This window comes from Euphorbia lathyris, chromosome 3, assembly GCF_963576675.1.
Source record: "Euphorbia lathyris chromosome 3, ddEupLath1.1, whole genome shotgun sequence".
NCBI classification, from domain to species: Eukaryota; Viridiplantae; Streptophyta; class Magnoliopsida; order Malpighiales; family Euphorbiaceae; genus Euphorbia; species Euphorbia lathyris.
The window spans coordinates 41,632,045-41,651,964 of NC_088912.1; the positions used below are offsets into that span (position 1 = coordinate 41,632,045).

At 36.1% G+C, this 19,920-nt stretch overlaps 1 protein-coding gene across 1 annotated transcript; it reads left to right on the forward strand.

Annotated features, from left to right (window-relative positions):
* Positions 1–12,151: 12,151 nt before the first annotated feature.
* On the forward strand, positions 12,152–13,324 carry LOC136223313 (uncharacterized). The gene has a single exon (XM_066011245.1). The coding sequence runs from the start codon at positions 12,395–12,397 to the stop codon at positions 13,226–13,228; it is 834 nt and encodes a 277-aa protein (XP_065867317.1). The 5' UTR covers positions 12,152–12,394; the 3' UTR covers positions 13,229–13,324.
* Positions 13,325–19,920: the final 6,596 nt, after the last annotated feature.

Genomic DNA, 19,920 nt, shown 5'->3' on the forward strand with positions numbered 1-19,920 from the left:
ATATATGTTGTGTCATCTAATGATTACATACCTTTTTTTTTATTAAAATTGCATTTTTTGGGGATGACAAACATGTGTCATCGTAACGCAACATGTGATTTGAGGTTGTTTGCGCTTAAACTTTCAGATGACATAAATTTATTATAGTGTTGTGAAAAACATTTAGACGACATAAAAATAAATGGATGTCATATATGTTTTGTCATGTGAAAGGGAAAATGGACTAATGTGAGAATGATTTTAGATCAGTGGAAAATTTGAAGGAAGGTTTCGAAGACGTTTCCATGGGAGATCTCTAGATATCAGGTGGTGAAGATTGGGATGTGGAGCTTATTGAGATAATTTTTATGTTATTGATATTTTCAGTATTTTAGCACTTACTCCTCCGATTGGGGTCTAAAAAGAGATGCTAGATATGAGGCCAACCATAGTAGTTGGGATGATGATATAATCAAGATTTTCAGTTTTGCTTATTCGAGAGGTTATACTAGATACGAAATTTGAGAAGACACTAGAATATTCTGGGTTTAGTGTGACGACAATCCTATTAGGAATCGTTTGTCTCACTAGTTAGAGGAATGCTCGATGTGTGACGAAATTTGAGAAGACACTAGAATATTCTAGGTTTAGAGTGACAGCAATCATATTAGGAATTGTTTGTCTCACTAGTTAGAGGAATGCTCGATGTTCTCACGATATTCTGAGGAATAATAGATGTTTTTCCGTTGGTAATGTCTTTGATTACCACAAAATCAATTCCTAATAGATCCATAATGAATTCTCATCTTCACGTTCACTACATTAATAATAAAGTTGGTGAAAATTCTCATCAAATGGATCCAAATAGTCTTACAAAAGATCCAGTTATGTATTCCTACAGAATAATGATGAGCCAAGGTTTGATGGGAAATTCTTCGACGTTCAAGTTAGTTTAGATTTTGAGACAACTATTAAACCGAGAGTTCTATATATATATAAACGTTTAAAAGAATGTATGATTGAATTTTCCGTATTTGTTGCTTAGGAAGAAACTTACTCCTTAACATGACTTTTAAGAGCATTACTTTACTTATGAAATGAAGTGTTTTAAAGTGAAAAATAAGGAAATGTGTATGAAATCGAATCCGTCAAATTAATTTAAGATTAATCACAGCACAACACTCAATTTTACTTTATTAAAAAGAAAAAACCACTAACCGTCAGTCATATCAAGTGATTATGTTAGTTAAGATTATAAAAATGAAGAAGTTAAAGTGACACGTGGAAGTTATTAGTATAAAGAAAAGCCACTCTAATCTATGCAATTGGCTGATTCTATTAAAATAAAACAAGTTGACAGTAACTAACTTCCATTTGCGAAAAAGATGGTTATGTGGCAATTTCTTAGTATGGAAGAAATTGGTTTATGGGCCAAGGGATGATATTGACATTTTGACAATACTATACTGCCTTTTTTGAAATTATTTTATAACCTAAGAATGCCATGTGTATCATTTTTCATAAAATCTCCAACTTTCTCTCCCTTTCATCAATTTTACAATTCATCCTATATTCACTGTACCTGTAGTGAGAATTAATAAAGTAACACTGTTTATTGATTGATTATATTTTATCTAATATTAAACCGGTCGTGGCATGATATCCCACAAATTAAGGGAATTTGAATTGATGCTTAGTGAATTGGAGTTGAAAATGGATTGATATGTTTAACTCCTAAATTAAACGGTATTGTAACCAAATGCTAGAAAATATTTTATTTTCCAACATATAAATTTTTTCTTGCCTAATATTTTTCAAAGAACAACATTTTTCGATAAGCAAACAGGGCTTAAGTAACTTCAGTGCTTTAACGTTTTGATTTTTTTTTTATCATTTAGGTGATGTTTGGTTATGAGAGGGAAAATTGATATTTAGAGAGAGAAAGCTCAAAAAATAGTGATTTTAAAAGATTTAAAACTTGATTCCATGGTAAATGTGGTACTAAATGAATCTAATTTTTGAAATTTTCTATTTTGAGGCCAATCAACGGTCCAATTGATAATGTCAACCTAAAAGTTCTTGGTTTTGCTAACATCAAAGATCTTAGTCCTTATTTTTTTTTAAAAAGGCTTAATGCTTCTCCAGCCCATTTAACTTGTCCAAATTGGTCATTTTATCCCTCTAACTCATCGAATGTCATATTTACCCCCTTAACTCCATAAAAATGGTATTTCTCACCCCCTTAACTTGTCCAAATTTGTCATTTTACCCATTCTCAACTCATCGAATATCCTATTTACCCCCTTAACTCCATAAAAGTAGTATTTCTCATCACTTATGATCTTATTTACCCTCTTAACTCCATAAAAATGGTATTTCTTATCACTTTATAGTAGTAAAAAAAGTTGAAAAGAGAAAGAACGAATAAAAAATACAAATAACAAGAACATTAATATAACCAAGTTGAATACATTATATGTAGGGATAATGTACCAAAATAGGCTTATGATTTTTGGGGAAGTATCAATTTAGGTTCCACTTATAAAATAGCATAAATATAGATTTAATGTTTAAAAAAAGTTATCAAGATAACGGATTGTAAGGGGGTGAAAAATACCACTTTTATGGAGTTAAGAGGGTAAATAGAACATTCTATGAGTTGGATGGATAAATAGACAAGTTGAGGGGGTAAAAAATACCACTTTTATGGAGTTAAGAGGGTAAATAGGACATTCAATGAGTTGAGGGGGTAAAATGACTAATTTGGACATGTTAAGGGGGTTAGAGAAGCATTACGCCAAAAAAAATTACAAGTACCTATCTGTAAATTAGTAAAACTATGTGGATTATATTTAGAATTTGCCCTAAAAATTATAGATTGTTTTGGAATTAAGCATAATGCACAAAGAATTCTGGCATTCATGTCAAATCCATCACATGTTTTAAATTAGGGGTGAGAACTGTTCAGTATAATTAGGGGATTGAAAATCTGCAGAATTGTATATAATAAAATCAAGGGTACAATTATGTTCGGTCCTAAAGAAAAAGTCGACGATTCAATCCCGTTCTAGATCTTGTTTCTCGGATATTCGGCCTGGTTCTAGAATCTCCAACATATTTACTCAGTAATATTAGAAATGTAAAAATCTTCAAAATTGTACCTAATTAAGCCACGATACCATTCGGTTCGGTCCTAAAGAAAAAGTCAACGGTTCAATTCAATTCTGGATCTTTTTGTTTAGGCATGACATAGGCGTTGTTGCCCCTAGGAGGCGGTGGTACTGCCCTAGAAGGTCTCACGTCCCCTACTGTCGTTTTCCCCGCTATTGGAGCCACTTGCTTGCTTTTATCAACCGTTTTTGAAGCTTCTCTTCCCATAAATGGACCATCACCCCCAAACCTCCAATAACTATCCCAAGTTCTCATAGTCAACTGTGAGTCAGCCTTGAGAGCTAGATCTTGAGCGTCTTATACCTGAATTACCATTTGCGTACCAATTTTTATCTTGGATGTTGTATCGTAACCCCTTAAGATACTTAAAATTCTTTTGACTTTCGGTTTTTGACAAGTTTTCCCTTGTCGAAAGTCGCACGAATTCCGAGGTATATTATGGACACACTTAGCATCTTACGAGCACCCACGATAAGAGTTATAGCTATATTGTTCATAGTCCGGTGGTAAAAACCGTTCCTTCAACATCGCCTTCATCTGAAGCCAAGATCTAATCGGCTCCTTTCCCCCTCTTTTTCTTTCTTCTCTCATTTGATCCCACCATACCGAAGCTCATATCTTCAATCGATAGGCTACTAATCGTACTTTCCACTCATCCGGAATTCTGACATAAGTAAAGAATATCTCCACTTCGGACAACCAATCTAGGAATTCAACTCACCCCGAACGAAGGCAAGTAAATTTTAAGCTTGAAGGCGTTATCCCGATCGAAGGTTCTGACATATCCTCCCTTAGCATGTTCATCGTCAAAATAAGGGTTTCCCCAAGCAATATTCATATTCCTATGACCAACTAAACCAACACTCCCAATATTTCCAACATTCCTATTACTAACTAAACCAACAATCCCAACATTTCCAACATTCCTACCATTTCTAGTATGCCAAACATCATCAAAATCATCGACATCGCTATCCTAATTATACACAATAACATAATTCGATTTTCTTACCTCGTGAGCTCTAGGACCTCCTTGATGTGGTGATATATTTCGCCTTAGTGATGGTGAACGTGGTGGTATGGGTTGCCTTTGGGGTTGGGGTATCAAAATCTCATCATCCCTCCGATTAGGACCTCCAGGGGCTTTTTGGGTCATAGTACGCACCTCTAGCTTGAAGTTTTCTATGAAGGCTCTTATTTGCTCTTCGAAACATCTTTGCCCTTCCATTTGAGTTCGGCTTTGCTCCATGATGAGCTCTCTAATCTCTTTAAATCTCTTGTCTATGGATTCCATTGATTCTTACGGTATCCTTGTCAAAAGAACTCTTGAGTTAGGAAAACGATTGACTTTGATACCAACTGATACGAATTCATGACGATAGCGTTGATTTTGATCTTAAATCAATGAAAGAAGTTCTTCACTAGCTAAACTAGTAGGAGTTAATCCTAAGATATATGTGTAAAACCTTGCTCTCAAAGAGAAATTGTGTTTGATTGTAAAAAGTTAATCATCCTCACAAAACTTGGGGTTTAAATGCCTAAAGAACAAAAGACTTAAAAAACCTCACTAGGATTTCAACCTCTATTTACGAAATAAGGGTAATATTAGGGTAATTAAAAGTTAGTGGCATATCAGTAAATAAACCCCAAAGGCAAAGAACAATTATAGGGTGGCAAAACAGTAAATAGGTTGGAGCAAGGTTGTGGCAGGCTGGTCTCCTTGGTGGCGAAGCCAGCCCACATGTGGTGTGGTCTGTATGGCACGCCGTGTCTTGCGAGGTTTGGGGAACTTCCTTATGGGCCCTTCCAAAATAGTCAGACGACGTGTGAGGAAAGCCACACGTCGTGTGAATTTGCACAAAAGTTCTAGGAGTTTCAGTAAGTCATTCATACGCCATGTGGCCTTCTGACACGTCGTGTGAGGAAGCCACACGCCGTGTGAATTTGTGCAAAAGTTTCAGGAATTTCAGTAAGCCATCCACACACCGTGTGGCCTTCTGACACGTCGTGTGAGGAAGCCATATGCTGTGTGAATTTATGCAAAAGTTTCAAGAGTTTCAGCAAGTCATCCACACGCCGTGTGGTTCTCCTTCCTTCCTTTCCTTCCTTCAGGACCACACTCACACAACGTCTGGCTTATGTGACACGCCGTGTGAGTTCTTCATCAACATTGCCTTGGATTTCTCAAAGAAATGCCCTCGTCAGAATATATGTATATAACTTGTTGGCTTGTTGGTAACCTATTGCCTATAAAAACTTAATTTTTTGTACGTTAGAGTATTTGACCTTCTTTTATTAGTTGATTACTTTTTTTTTAAGTTTTGTACAACACATTTATTATTATCGTGTTAATCCAAAAATGATATAAAATATTTAAAAATACTATTATATTTTTATATATTTTTAAATATCACAATTAATATTGGTATATAATAAAATTATATTTGATTTGAAAACACTATTAGATATGGATATTTCTGCTGTAATTTAGGAATATAATTGATTTGTAATTATCATGTTCACACATATATCTTGTGTATATATATCACATTATCAATGAATGGAAAGGCAAGGATTCTACCTTATCATGGTATCAGAGCCTAATTTCTTTCCTAAAAACTCTCTCCTAAAATTTCTCTCCCTAATCCCACCCAAATCTCTTCTTTCTCTCTTCCTCATTCTGCCGTTCTTCATCCCTAAAAACTCTACTGCCACCATGCCAAACAATGAACAAAACAATGGTGCCGCCGCCGCACCAACTCATCCGGCCCTCTCCATTATCAACATTACCTCCTTTATTCGTGATCCTCTCGAATCCGGCAAAGGCCTCTATACCACTTGGGCTGAACTTTTTAAAACACATGCCCGTGCTTTTAAAGTTCTTGATCATATCCTTCCTGAAACCGACGATAAATCGGAAACCTCTTCTTCGGTTATGAAAGCAAAGAATCCAGGTTTATGGTCTCGTGTTGATGCCATCGTGTTGCAATGGATTTATGGAACCATATCTTCAGACCTTCTCAACAGTATCATCGGACCAAATTTAACAGCCGCCGACGCTTGGAAACTCCTAGAACAACAATTCTCCGATAATAAAAATTCAAGAGCCCTTTATTTACAACAAGAACTGTCCAATGCTAGACTTGAAAATTTTGATGATATCTCTGCCTACTGCCAACATTTGAAGTCCCTCTCGGACCAATTAAGCAACGTCGGGGCTGCCGTATCCAACGATCGTCTCGTTCTTCAATTAATTTCGGGGCTCACTGACGCCTACGAGACAATCGGAACACAAATTCGCCACAATGACATTCTGCCCAATTTCACAAAGGCAAGGTCCATGTTATTATTGGAAGAATCTGCCCGTAAAAAACGCACAGCCGCCACCGTCGGATCTGAAATTGCCGCCGTTACTATCGCCCAACAGTCCCCGTCGAATCAAACTCCTCCATATTCAAATCACGTTCGGCCTTCTTTCCCTCAAAATTCTGGCGCTGCTCGCGGTGGCCGGGGTTATTATCACCGTGGCAGAGGCGGACGGGGCAGAGGCGGACGATGGCAGCAAAATAGCGGTCCTCGCTGGTCAGGGGCTGTTTCTTTACAACAGCCATGGGGGTACGGGCCATGGACTGGACAGGCGCCCCAATGGGCCTATCCCCCATGTCCTTATCCTTCTTGGCCCAATTCTTCACATGGTGCAACTCATGGTGCAACTCGCGGGCCTGTTTTTAATAACAATTCTTCTGCAGTCCAGCCAGGCATATTGGGAGCCCATCCGCAGGCCCATCTGGCCCAGTATTACACTCCAACAAACATTGAGGCGGCTATGCACACCTTGACAATCACACCACCTGCAGAACCTTGGCATATGGACACCGGCGCCACTTCTCACATGAGCGGGGATGGAGGTAAACTCACATCTTATTTAAATAAGAGTCCTAACACGAGTATCGTAGTAGGTAATGGCACTTGTATTCCTGTTATCGGTCTTGGTAATGCATCCTTAAAAACAAACAACAAAACCCTAGAATTGAACAATGTTTTACATGCCCCTAGATTAATCAAAAACCTTATATCTGTGCGGAAATTTGCTATTGATAATAATGTGTCCGTTGAATTTGATCCTGTTGGTTTCTCTGTGAAGGACTTGCGCACGGGGATCCCTATTATGAGATGTAATAGCACCGGTGATTTATATCCAGTCACATCCTCCTCTTTAGAGTCTTCTTATGCTTTAAATGCTTCTGTTTTATCTCCTTCAGTTTGGCACAATAGATTGGGCCATCCTGGTCCTCAAATTTTAGACAATCTTCGAACTAATAATTTTATTTCTTGTCCTAAAAATGTTGATTTTTCTATTTGCAATTCTTGTGTGCTTGGGAAACATATTAAATTGCCTTTTTATGCTTCTAAAAATATGTCATCAATGCCGTTTGATATTATTCATAGTGATATATGGACATCTCCTGTTCTAAGTTCTAGTGGCTATAGATATTATGTTCTTTTCCTAGATGATTATTCTAATTTTCTGTGGACTTTTCCCTTAGCAAATAAATCTCAAGTTTTTTCTGTGTTCCTCACATTCCGAAATTATGTACGTACTCAATTTGAAAAAGATATCAAAACTTTTCAGTGTGATAATGGTGGTGAGTATAACAATAGTCATTTTCATGATTTTTTTAACAATAATGGTATGCAATTCCGTTTTTCATGTCCACATACTTCCTCCCAAAACGGTAAATCTGAACGAACGATTCGAACAATCAATAATATAATTCGCACTCTTCTAACACATGCTTCTTGCTCTCATTCTTTCTGGCCTCATGCTCTTGCTCATGCGACCTATCTTTTAAATATTCTCCCTCACAAAAATCTTAGTCTTCTTTCACCGACTCAAATTCTCTACAATCGTACTCCTTCTTATACTCACTTACGCACTTTCGGTTGTCTTTGCTACCCACTTGTCCCTTCTTCCTCTAGAAATAAACTTCAACCTAGGTCCTCTCCATGTGTGTTTCTTGGATATCCATCCAATCATCGAGGCTATAAGTGTTACGACATCTCCGCGCGGAAAATAATTATATCTCGTCACGTTATTTTCAATGAAAGCAAATTTCCATTTTCCACTCAACATGTCTCGGCCTCCCCTCCCATTTCTTCTATTTCCAACTCACCTACACAAACAACCCAACCCATTATTCCCTTCCCCACTAATGCGTCCACTCCTAACCAAAGCCCAGTTTCACCACGGCCCAACAGTCCCAACCCATCTTCCCAAAACAGCCCAGCACTTCCCCCTTCTCCTCTCGACAGTCCCTTTCCTTCTCCAATTCAACACGGCCCAAACACAAATTCCCCACAACAGCTCACCTCCCCACAACAGCCCACTTCCCCGCCTTCTCCCGATCCTATACACGCCAACCCAACCCAACCGACTCACCCTATGACAACCCGAGCTAAACTTGGAATTTTCAAACCCCAAAGAAAGCTCAACTTACACACCACCACTATTTCTCCTATTCCTTCTAATCCCTCACTTGCTTTACAAGACCCTAATTGGAAACAAGCCATGACTGAAGAATATAAGGCTCTTATTGAAAATAAGACGTGGGTCCTCGTACCCCATCCTTCTAATGCTAATGTTCTTCGTAGTTGGTGGATTCTCAGGCACAAATTTAATGCAGATGGATCTTTTGAAAGATACAAAGCAAGACTTGTTGGAAATGGGGCGAATCAACTTGTTGGGGTAGACTGTGGTGATACTTTCAGTCCAGTTGTTAAGCCAGCAACAATTCGAGCTGTATTAAGTATTGCACTTTCTAAAGGTTGGCCACTACATCAGCTGGATGTAAAAAATGCTTTTCTTCATGGGGATCTTCATGAGACTGTTTATATGCATCAACCACTGGGATTTCGGGATCCCAACTATCCAGATCATGTATGCCTTCTTCAAAAGTCTCTTTATGGTCTCAAACAGGCACCACGGGCGTGGTACCAACGGTTTGCCTCTTTCTTGTCTACCATGGGTTTTTCTCACAGTAAATCTGATCATTCACTGTTTGTCTTTCGTCGGGGAGCAGAGATGGCATATCTACTCTTATATGTGGATGACATCGTTCTAGCTACTTCTTCCACTGCTCTACGAGAGTCAATTATCAACAAATTGAGTTCCGAATTTGCTATGAAAGATCTTGGCCCATTGAGTTATTTTTTAGGGATATCTGTCACTCGGAGCGCCGGCTCTCTTTTTCTGTCTCAAAAGAAGTATGCTACTGAGATCATTTCTAAAGCCGGTCTTTCTTCAGCAAATTCCTGTACAACACCTGTTGACACTAAGCAAAAACTGAGTGCTTCATCTGGTTCTGCTTATCATGATCCATCTGAGTATCGAAGTTTAGCTGGTGCATTACAGTATTTGACTCTCACTCGCCCAGACATCAGTTATGCTGTTCAGCAAGTCTGTTTATTCATGCACGATCCCAAAACGTCTCATATGGCAGCTATCAAGCGGATTCTTCGATATGTTAAAGGAACCCTGGAGTTCGGACTTACATTCACAACCTCTTCACTAGATTCCTTGGTCTCCTATACAGATGCAGATTGGGGGGGATGTCCTGACACTCGACGTTCTACTTCAGGATATTGTGTTTTCCTTGGTGACAATCTTCTGTCTTGGTCTGCTAAGCGGCAACCCACTTTATCTCGTTCTAGTGCTGAAGCAGAGTATCGTGGTGTTGCTAATGTCGTATCTGAAACTTGCTGGATTAGAAATCTTCTTCTTGAACTTCATTGCCCTATTAGTAAATCCACCTTGGTATATTGTGACAATGTGAGTGCAGTTTACCTCACTGGTAATCCTGTACAACACCAACGTACCAAGCATATTGAGATGGATATACATTTTGTTCGAGAAAAGGTTGCTAAAGGAGAGGTTAGGGTACTTCATGTTCCTTCTCGTCATCAAATTGCAGATATTTTCACCAAAGGTCTACCACAAATTCTTTTCGACGACTTCCGCTCTAGTCTCAACGTTCGACCACCTCCCGTTTCGACTACGGGGGTGTATTAGATATGGATATTTCTGCTGTAATTTAGGAATATAATTGATTTGTAATTATCATGTTCACACATATATCTTGTGTATATATATCACATTATCAATGAATGGAAAGGCAAGGATTCTACCTTATCAAACACAATACGAAATCGGCATTTACTTGTTTGGGTTAGATAATGGTTTACTTATTGATACTAATCTGATAATTAGCACGACACGAACATGATAATTGAGATCCTCAAAAAAAAATTTTGGTTTAACCATGTGGTGTCTTGGATGGCCCTAGCTAAGAAAGACACCTTCAAACCCATACCATATCTAGATTAATTCTCTTCTAAGTTGTTTAAATACTGGCCAAAGTGATAGCTCCGTCTAAAAGCGGGAATCAAATCTTTAAATTCTCTTAAGGGTTGCTTTAACCACTCATGTCAATCACATTTGGACAATCACACTTGATTTTGTCACCCTTAGTTTTGATAGCAATACAATATATCAAAAGGATTTAAGTAAAAACATATATGAATTTTAAATTTTTTATCCTAAAAAGCAAAAAAAAACACTTGCAAAGAAGGATGGACAATTTTTATCTCATTAATAGATCAGTTGTATTATGGAAGAAGGTAGGATGAATCTAATATATTATAAATTTCAGATTTACAAAATTCGAAGAAGTCCATTCATTCTAACTTACTACCCAAAAGTTATCAGAAATTTGTTAAGAAAAAAAAATCAGAACATAAAGCTCTTTTCATCTAAAATCTCAGCATTTTTAATGTGTCACGGAAGTTTTCATTTAACAATAATAATTTTAGAAACTTTCTTTTTTTTTTGTCTGAATTTATGTTTGTTTTTATATGGATGAGAGTTCAGATTCTCTATCTTTTAGGTTAGCTATTTAATGTTATAACTATTTCATTTTCATTAAATTTTACATCTATTTTCTAATAATATTATCCATGCACATGCACATGCATATATTAAATTATTTTCTTGAAATTTTAAGGGAAAATTATCAAAAAAAAAATTAAAAAAAAATTATCAATTTTTTAGGAAAAAAATTATCAATTTGTTAAATGGAATTTTTATATTAAATTATCAAGGAAATTATTAAATTGATATTATATTTTATTTTAACAATATATAAAAATACTTTATATATAAAATTATAATTTTGTTAACATTAACAGTTACATAGGTGGATGACAAAAAAAAAAAAGAAATTATTTTCTATGCTATATTTGTAAATAAGATGGTAAAATATTAGAAAGGTATAATTTCCCCAATTTTTAACACATGAGTTGAACTTATGCCTCAAAAGTTGAATTTTGAAAATGTAAAATTGAAATCCAAAACCAATAGACTTATTTGATATTCGAATATTAATGAAAAAATCCAGAAAGCAATTTTATTTATCAAATTAAATTAAATAGTTAATTAGAAAAGAATTTATAAAATTTAACCCTCATTGGTAGGTGATCTGTAAATTCCACTGTAAATCCTCATCGAGGTCTGTGGTTTGCTCTGACCTTGAGAGTGAGTAGACCTACCCTTACCTAAACTTTTATTCAAAAAAAAAAAAAAAAAAAGAATTTACAAAAGGAACATTCTAAAAGAAATGTTGAATTGGATTTTCACTTTAACTACTGTAAGTAGATTATAAATTTATAATTATAGTGAGCCACTTGTACACTCAATCTGAAACCAAACCATTGTTTTGTTGAATAGAATTGTGGGAATATGGCATTTTTATAATATAATTATGTTATACCAATAATGTTATGAAAAAATCCCACAACTTTCATTAAAGTAAAAGAATGGAATATTATAACCATCCCACTTCTTTCTTTTATCTCATTTTGGATTTCTTTTTATTAACAATTACTCATTTTCCCTCTATAAATACCTACTCATACAACTCTAACATTTCAAGCACTTGCAGCATTTTTCACTCCACAAGAAGCCATAAATACATAAATTTCAAAACATAAAAAAACAGAGTTTTCTCTGTTGGGGCAAAATATATTTTATGTTTTCAATATTAATAATCTCTAGCATTTCTCAATTCAGAGAAATGGCTGCTACCAAGGCTTTTCTCGTTTACGAATCATCTTTCGAGTGAGATCACCCGAATCCTAATTCATTTCGATTTCCGTGCAACATATTTTACTTGTTCATCTTCTTATAGAAATGGATTCCTTCAATATCAACATCAAAGTTGAGAAAGCCAATGCAATCAAGAAGCATAGGCAGCTTCAAAAGATAGCTAGTTTGTTTCGTTTCGTTGAAATATGTGTTGCTCTTGCTCTTCTCTCAAGGTTTTCTATTCGCCTTCCTCTTGCTGTTAAGAACTCTAGTGAATACTTCAAGGACTTAAGTGTCCTCCTCGTAAGCCCCCGCTTTGTTTTCATCATTGGAAACATCATAGTCATCACGCTTTTTGCGAAATCCGGTCAGTTTTCAGGTAAGAATTCTACAGGAAAGAGTTCTAGAAGTGATATTTATGAAGAGTTTCTTAAAGTGAGTGAAAGGAGTCAAGCTATGCATAGAAATGAATCTGAAAACAGAGAAAAACAGAGTAGCTCTGTTCCGAAAGTAGGCGAAAACAGAGAGAAACAGAGTAGCTCTGTTCCGGATATAGCTGAAAACAGAGAAAAACAGAGCGGAGAAAAACAGAGCGGTTCTGTTCCGGATATAGCCGAAAACAGAGAAAAACAGGGCAGATCTATTAAGAAGGAATTGAAAAAGGAAGAAATTTGTACTGCTTTGGCAATAAAAAGTTGTGAAAGAAGTCAATCGGAGAAAGTGGAGGCGTGTAGCCAGAACAATTCGTGCAGAGATTTGAGGCGGACGGTGACGGAGAAATACAGGGGAAGTGTAGAATGTAGTGAAGGATGTGTGAAACTTTCATATCCAGAAGATAGGATGAGCAATGAGGAATTTAGATGCACAATAGAGTCTTTCATTGAAAGGCAAAAGAAGTTCAGGAGGGATGAAGAGAATTATTATTGTATATTAGAATAATTCTACTTCTATAGTCATGTTTTGTACATTTTCATGAATCATAAATGTATTGTAAATTTACCTATTAAATTTTTCTTTTTTCTTTTTTCTTTTTTCTTTCTTAAGTGTTTTAGTTTGTTTTTAAATTATTTTGTGTTTTGTTAATTTTGATTTTGCAATGAAGGAGTGTGAGTACAAAGGAATATTAAAAAGTGATGCCAAAAGAAATTAATGGCATAATAATCTAATTTGGAAGGGAATAATAGATTTAGAAAAGATTGTATGATGCAATAGATAAGAGAATTTCTAGTGTAGATATTAGCATAATGCTTAGAATTAAATTCCAAATTCTAAATTAATATTATATGTTCTATTCTGATAATTTCCACTTGGGTTACATTCCTTTTGCTTGAATTCCAAACACAAGGAGCAAAAGATAGATAAAAGCGGGTAAAATATATTTATAGTCTCTAAATTATAACGTTATTAACATTAGGACCTCTAAAATACACTGTACGATATACGAATCCTTGGACTTTATATTATCATAATATTAAACTCCAAATCAAAGACAACTCATTTAAACAATTAATGCATGATGAATTTGACAAATTTAATTATATTATTAATTTTTTTATTCATAAATTATGTTAAAATATCTATTTTTATGTTATCATGTTGTTAATATTTCTAATGGATTTTCTTTAATTTGGAGTTTAATATTAATATAATGTAAATGTTAAACATTTTATGACACAAAATTAAATTTAGGAGCCATATTGTTAATAAAGGGACAAGGTGTAAAATACCTTCAATATTGATGGTCAAAAGCAAATTTACCATTAACGTCTAAAATGATGTAATTTTATTCCTAATGTTGGCAGGAAAGAGCAAATTTATCTCTAACATTGTCAATTTGCAGCTCACAAATATATAAGTATATATAAAAACAATTATATTGCATTTTGTATAAGTTAGGACAAAAAAATCAAATATTTCACCGAATTTAAAAATATTAATATCTAATTTTATTATTAAATCATAAAAAATGTGAATTTTTTTTTCTAGAACCAACTATTATGGAACATGTATAGAATAAAGAACAAAATATCTGTATTTTATAATGATATGTGAAACTGATCTAACTTGTCAATGCTAGAAGTAAAAGTACACAGTTTTAAATGTTAGGAAAAAATTGCTGGTAGCTTTTTTTTTTTTGGTAGGAAAGGGAAAGAAAAAACAAAAAAACCCCAACAACTAACCCGAGATTAGCCTAGGAAAGCTAACCCCCACCCGATCATCCGACAACAGCAAAAAAAGGAAATCCGAAGGAGGAGAGAAGGTTGATACTCCCAACATCTTCGCATGGCCCTCAGCAGTAAGGCGGTCTGCCACCCTATTCTGCTCCCTGTACACATGTCCAAAGATGATGGTATCAAAAAAAGAACACAATCTTTTGATCTCTTTAACTAGGTTTTGGCTACCTAAACACATAGCCAAAATGATATCTGATAATAAAGCTGGTAGCTTTTAATGTTAGAAATTATCTAATAAAATTAGAATTGAGGGGGCATGAATATAATTAATTGGGATAAAGCCATAAAGGTAAGATGAATGATAGAGTGGTGCCAAACATGAAAAAGAGTGGCCCATGTTTGTTTTTGGCTCTTGAAATTTGAACTTTTGGGCCTAAAAGCATAAATCTAAATTAGAGGGGACACTTAGTGGATAAATTCTAAAAAACTGAATGGAATCAATGAGCTGGATGCCTTGGGGAATACTGAGAATGGACTTTCAATTTTTAGAATAAAATCAATCCTACAAATATTAGTTATTCCTATACGTAACAAGAATTACTGATGCCTTTTTAGATAATCAAAACTACTCTTTTAATCTTTTAATCACTTTCAATTTTTCTTATAAATGATATGATAGCTGTTTTCATCTTTCAGGAATCATTATCTTTGAGATATTTGGAATGTCCTCTCCTTCCATCATAGAATTCATTTCAGGTATTTTACACAAATTAAAAATATAACTAATATAAAGGTCATGTTTGGTAATTAGCTGTTAGCTGATTACATTAGCTGATTTGACTAGCTGTTTGTGTAGACCTGTTTGGTAAAAATTAGTTGATTGGTAATAGCGGGTTGTGCAAAAAGACGAATAAGAGCATTTCTTTTTTTAATATTGGAGGAGGAGTCTATCTATTAGGGTTAAAGAAGTCCATTAATTTTAATATTGCAAAACGCTAATTGAAAAAGCTCATAAAATGAGATTTTTCAAAATTAGCGTTTTCATCCCAAAAATCTCTCCCAAACCTCTCTCCACCAAACACTCTAATCAGCGGTTTCAGTGGTCAAACCGCTAAAGTTGGTCAAAACTGCTCTTTTTATCCAAAACGCTCTTTACCAAACAGGGCCAAAATCAAATCAATAAATTTATATTGATTAATGGAAGAATAAGTTTTGGAATGCTAAAAAATACATGGAGTAAAACAAAAATTTAATATTTTAATTCTTGAAAAACTAACAGGCCCGTCCTTGAGCCTGGACAGGAAGGGCGTTTGTCCGGGCCAAGAGATGAGAGTGTCCCATTATAGTAATGTATAATACTATTATAGGCTTTTAAACTAGGCAAATGATATATACAACCCTAAGGGTTGCATATACACTTTTTTTTTTTGGTAGGAAGGGAAAAAAAAAAAGACAAAAACAAAACAAGACAGCCTAACTCGGGATCAGCCTAGGAAAGCTGACCCCCACCATATCATCTAAAAGAAGAGAAGATAGGAAATCAGGAGGTGAGGAGAATGTTGAGAGACCCAACAACCTCACATGGCCCTCAGCCGCAAGACGGTCCGCCACCCTATTCTGTTCCCTAAAAATATGGCAGAACCTAATAGAATCAAAGGAAGAACAAACTCTTCTAATCCCTTTGATTAAATTCTGGCTATTTAAACAAATAGCATTATTAACAGAAATCATTCTGACAGCTTCGAGGTTGTCTGATTCCACCAGCAGATTTTTGAACCCCGGATTTTTAGCAAGCTTGGGGCCAGAGAAGATCCCCCAAAGCTCCGCAGAAAAGGAAGAACCCATTCCCAAATTCTGAGTGAACCCAGAAACCCAACCACCACCAGCATCTCTCAGAACCCCTCCATCAACAATTTTACCGTCCTTAAGATAAGAACCATCAGTGTTGAACTTCACCACCCCCTCACTAGGCCTACTCCAGCCAAAGAGATGGACATCCTTACTCTGAATAGACCTAGCTAAAGTATCCACTTTGAAGCTCTCTACAATGGTCCAAATCTTTTTAGAAAAGAAATCAACTAAATTAGGACTAACGACAGAATTTCCTCCAAAAATCTCCTCATTCCTCCAATTCCAAATCTGATGACAGACAACCACAAAAATGATAACACCATGCTTCAGATCGGCTAGCAGCTTCCCACTAACACCATCTACAAACCAGTCAAGATCAGAATAGGACAGGAAAGCAGAGAGCAACTGGTCAGGGAGAACTTTCCTCCACACTTCTTTACTCTTATCACAATCTCTAAGATCATGGAAAATGGTTTCTTCATGCCCTCTACATCTACTACAAGCTCCAGACTCCACCAAATGATGCCTTTTTCTATCTGTATTTGTAAGCAGCCTATTTTTAACACCAAGCCACAAGAAGCTTCTAATACAGTAAGGAACTTTCAAGGCCCAAATATTTTTCCACAACTCTGGGTGAGGAGTCTTTAAAACATGATTAAAGGCCTCAAAAGCTGATTTACAAGAATAAGCCCCGTTGTTTGTCAAAGACCAACAGTGACTATCCTTGTCTTCCTCCTTGCCACTAACTTTAACTCCTCTAATTTTGAGGAGCATTTCCAGATTGAGAAAAGAGTCAAACCTCGACCAAATCCAATCCCCCTCAGAATCCACCACATCGGCAATCCTCCAATTCCGGATGTCTAAAGGCGGCATGGAATCACAAACCTCCAATAAAGGCTTATTACCAATCCAGATATCATTCCAAAAGCTAATAGATTTACCATTACCCACATCTCAACCAATCCTAGAGCAAAACTCTGAAAACACAGCACTAAGGCTTTTCCAAAGAAAGGAACAAATAATAACCCTCTCCTTAGGACCCCCAAAGATCCTATCCTTTCTATATTTCCCACACAATAACTGAACCCAAATAGAAGACGGAAGTTGCCACATCCTCCACAGAAGTTTCATTAATAACACGGAAACGTAGTCCTAGAAAGTGCTTTATCCAGATCCATCGGGTCCTCTTTGAATAACTCTTTATAGAAATTAAGGGCCAAGTGACGAATATCCTCATCCTCATAAGCCCAATCTCCATTCGGATCTTTGATAGCATCAATCTGATTCTTCTGTCTTCTAATAATAGTAGAAAAATGAAAATACCTGGTATTGCGATCTCCATCTTTAATCCAAGTTTTCCTAGATTTCTGAAACCAAAGTAACTTTTCCTGCCTTAGCACAACTTCTAATTCCTTCTGGAGAGTGTTGAAACACCTTTCCATAAGATTTTGATTTGACAAAATCATCCATGATTAAGAAACAATTAAATTTAAGTGCTTTGATTTAATTATACTAATCTGTTTGTTCAATGTTGAGTATAAACTTAAATACAAAAAGATATAAAAAGTAAGACAGGACGAAGTCAGCATGAGATCAAAGAACAAGCTGAGTAGAATAGAAGCCTGAAGTTCAACAAAGCTAAGTGGAATGGAACTCAGCATGCAAGTTGACAACAAACGAAGACAACGAATAAAGTAGAAGCTGAGCAAATCTTCAGGGCAACATGAGAGATCCGTTCACTAGAAGACAAGTTTTGCAAACTTTATGCACCAATAATTGAATCCTCGGAATTACGCAAAAGACACATTCCGAGATGCATGGGTCAACAAATTATTGCTAAAAGACAACTGCCACAAAAAGACAACGTCTGCATGAAGAAGACAAGTCTGACGTCTGAAGAAATCAGAGGATAGGATTGGCCTGCAAAACCTGAAGCTGACCAGAAGCTGTCTCCTAAAAGAGCCGTTTTGGACTTAACGGCTAAATCATTTCAAATGATCCACCTCCAGGTCTTCATCTATATAAAGACAATCAAAATCCTTGGATCAGGGCCGAAGCACAAAAAAAGAAAAATACAAGAGAGAAAAATACAAGTTCAAAGCACTCAAAAACAAGAAAGATATCTTACACCCATTTTCTATTCCTGTGTAAATGCTAGATTGATTATTTGTAATCATCTAAAGTGTTCTTCGTTTGAAAAAGAACAAATTGTATCAATCGTGATATTGAGAGTGTTGTGCTGAGTGTTTGGTTGTAAACACTCACTGGTAGAGAAATCTAAGTACTGGTTTGTAGTGCTTAGTAGGAGTTGAGTAGAAGAATAGAAGACGGTACTCTTGCATATTCAACTGCCTTGTAAACGGTTTGTGCTCTACCTTTAAAGAGCTCAGTATTGGATTCTAAAAGCCCGGAGGACTCTGGGGACTGGACGTAGGCAGAGAGGCCGAACCAGGATAAGTCGTACTGAGTAACTTCTAACTCTCTCAATATATATATATATGCATGTGTTGTCTGTTGAATTTACTCAGCATATAAATCATTTAAGTTGATACTGAGTAAATCAGAGTGCTGAGTTGGAAGCTGACCACAGAAAGTGTCAATTCCCAACTCACAAGTAAAATAGCCTTAGTCAACATCTGACAAAAGCTGTCTTACATTAAGATCGGTCGTGCTGACCTAAAGCTGATTTAACAAACTCATCAAAACTATCAGGTTAGTATAATTAAATTAGCGAAAAAGTTACATTAGTTCCTAACCCCCCCCATTGGAACTAATCACACGGGACCAACAAGTGGTATCAGAGCCTAAGCTCACTACTCTAAGATATAACTATCTTGAGCGGATCCCCATAAATGGCTGAGAACAGCACTCGTTTCCTTCCAGGGAACCAAACAACACAGATACTCCCTGAGGGATTATCCATTAGTCGGCCTCCCCTATTCTTTGGATCCAACTATACATTCTGGAAGAATAGGATGAAGAATTTTATTCAAGCCACAAACATGAGTGCATGGCTTGCAATAGTTCAAGGCCCATACGTGCCATATAAAACTGTTAACAATGAGAAAGTTGTTAAGAGTGAAACTGAGTGGTCAGAAGATGACCTTAGAAAACTTCAAAATAATGCTTCGGCTATCAATATGCTTCACTGTGCTCTAGATGCTGCAGAATACAATAAAATATCAGGTTGTGAGTCAGCACAGGAGATATGGAAAAAGCTCTAGGTGACCTACGAAGGTACAAGCAAGGTCAAAGAGTCAAAGGTGAATCAACACATGAGATTGTATGAGCTGTTCGAGATGAATGACAACGAGGACATCTCCAGCATGAATGCTAGATTCACTAATATCATAAATGAACTAAAAAGACTTGGTAAGAACTTCACCGAAGAAGAACAAGTGAAGAAAATCCTGAGAAGCTTACCTAAAAGCTGGCAAGCTAAGAAAACTGCAGTAGAAGAAGCTCAGGACCTGACTACATACAAGTATGACGAGCTAATCGGATCTCTGCTGACTCATGAGATCTCAATGCAAAACTTTGAAGCTAAAGAGAAAGAAAAGTCAGAAGACAAGAAACAAAAGTCACTTGTCATGAAAGCTGACTCGA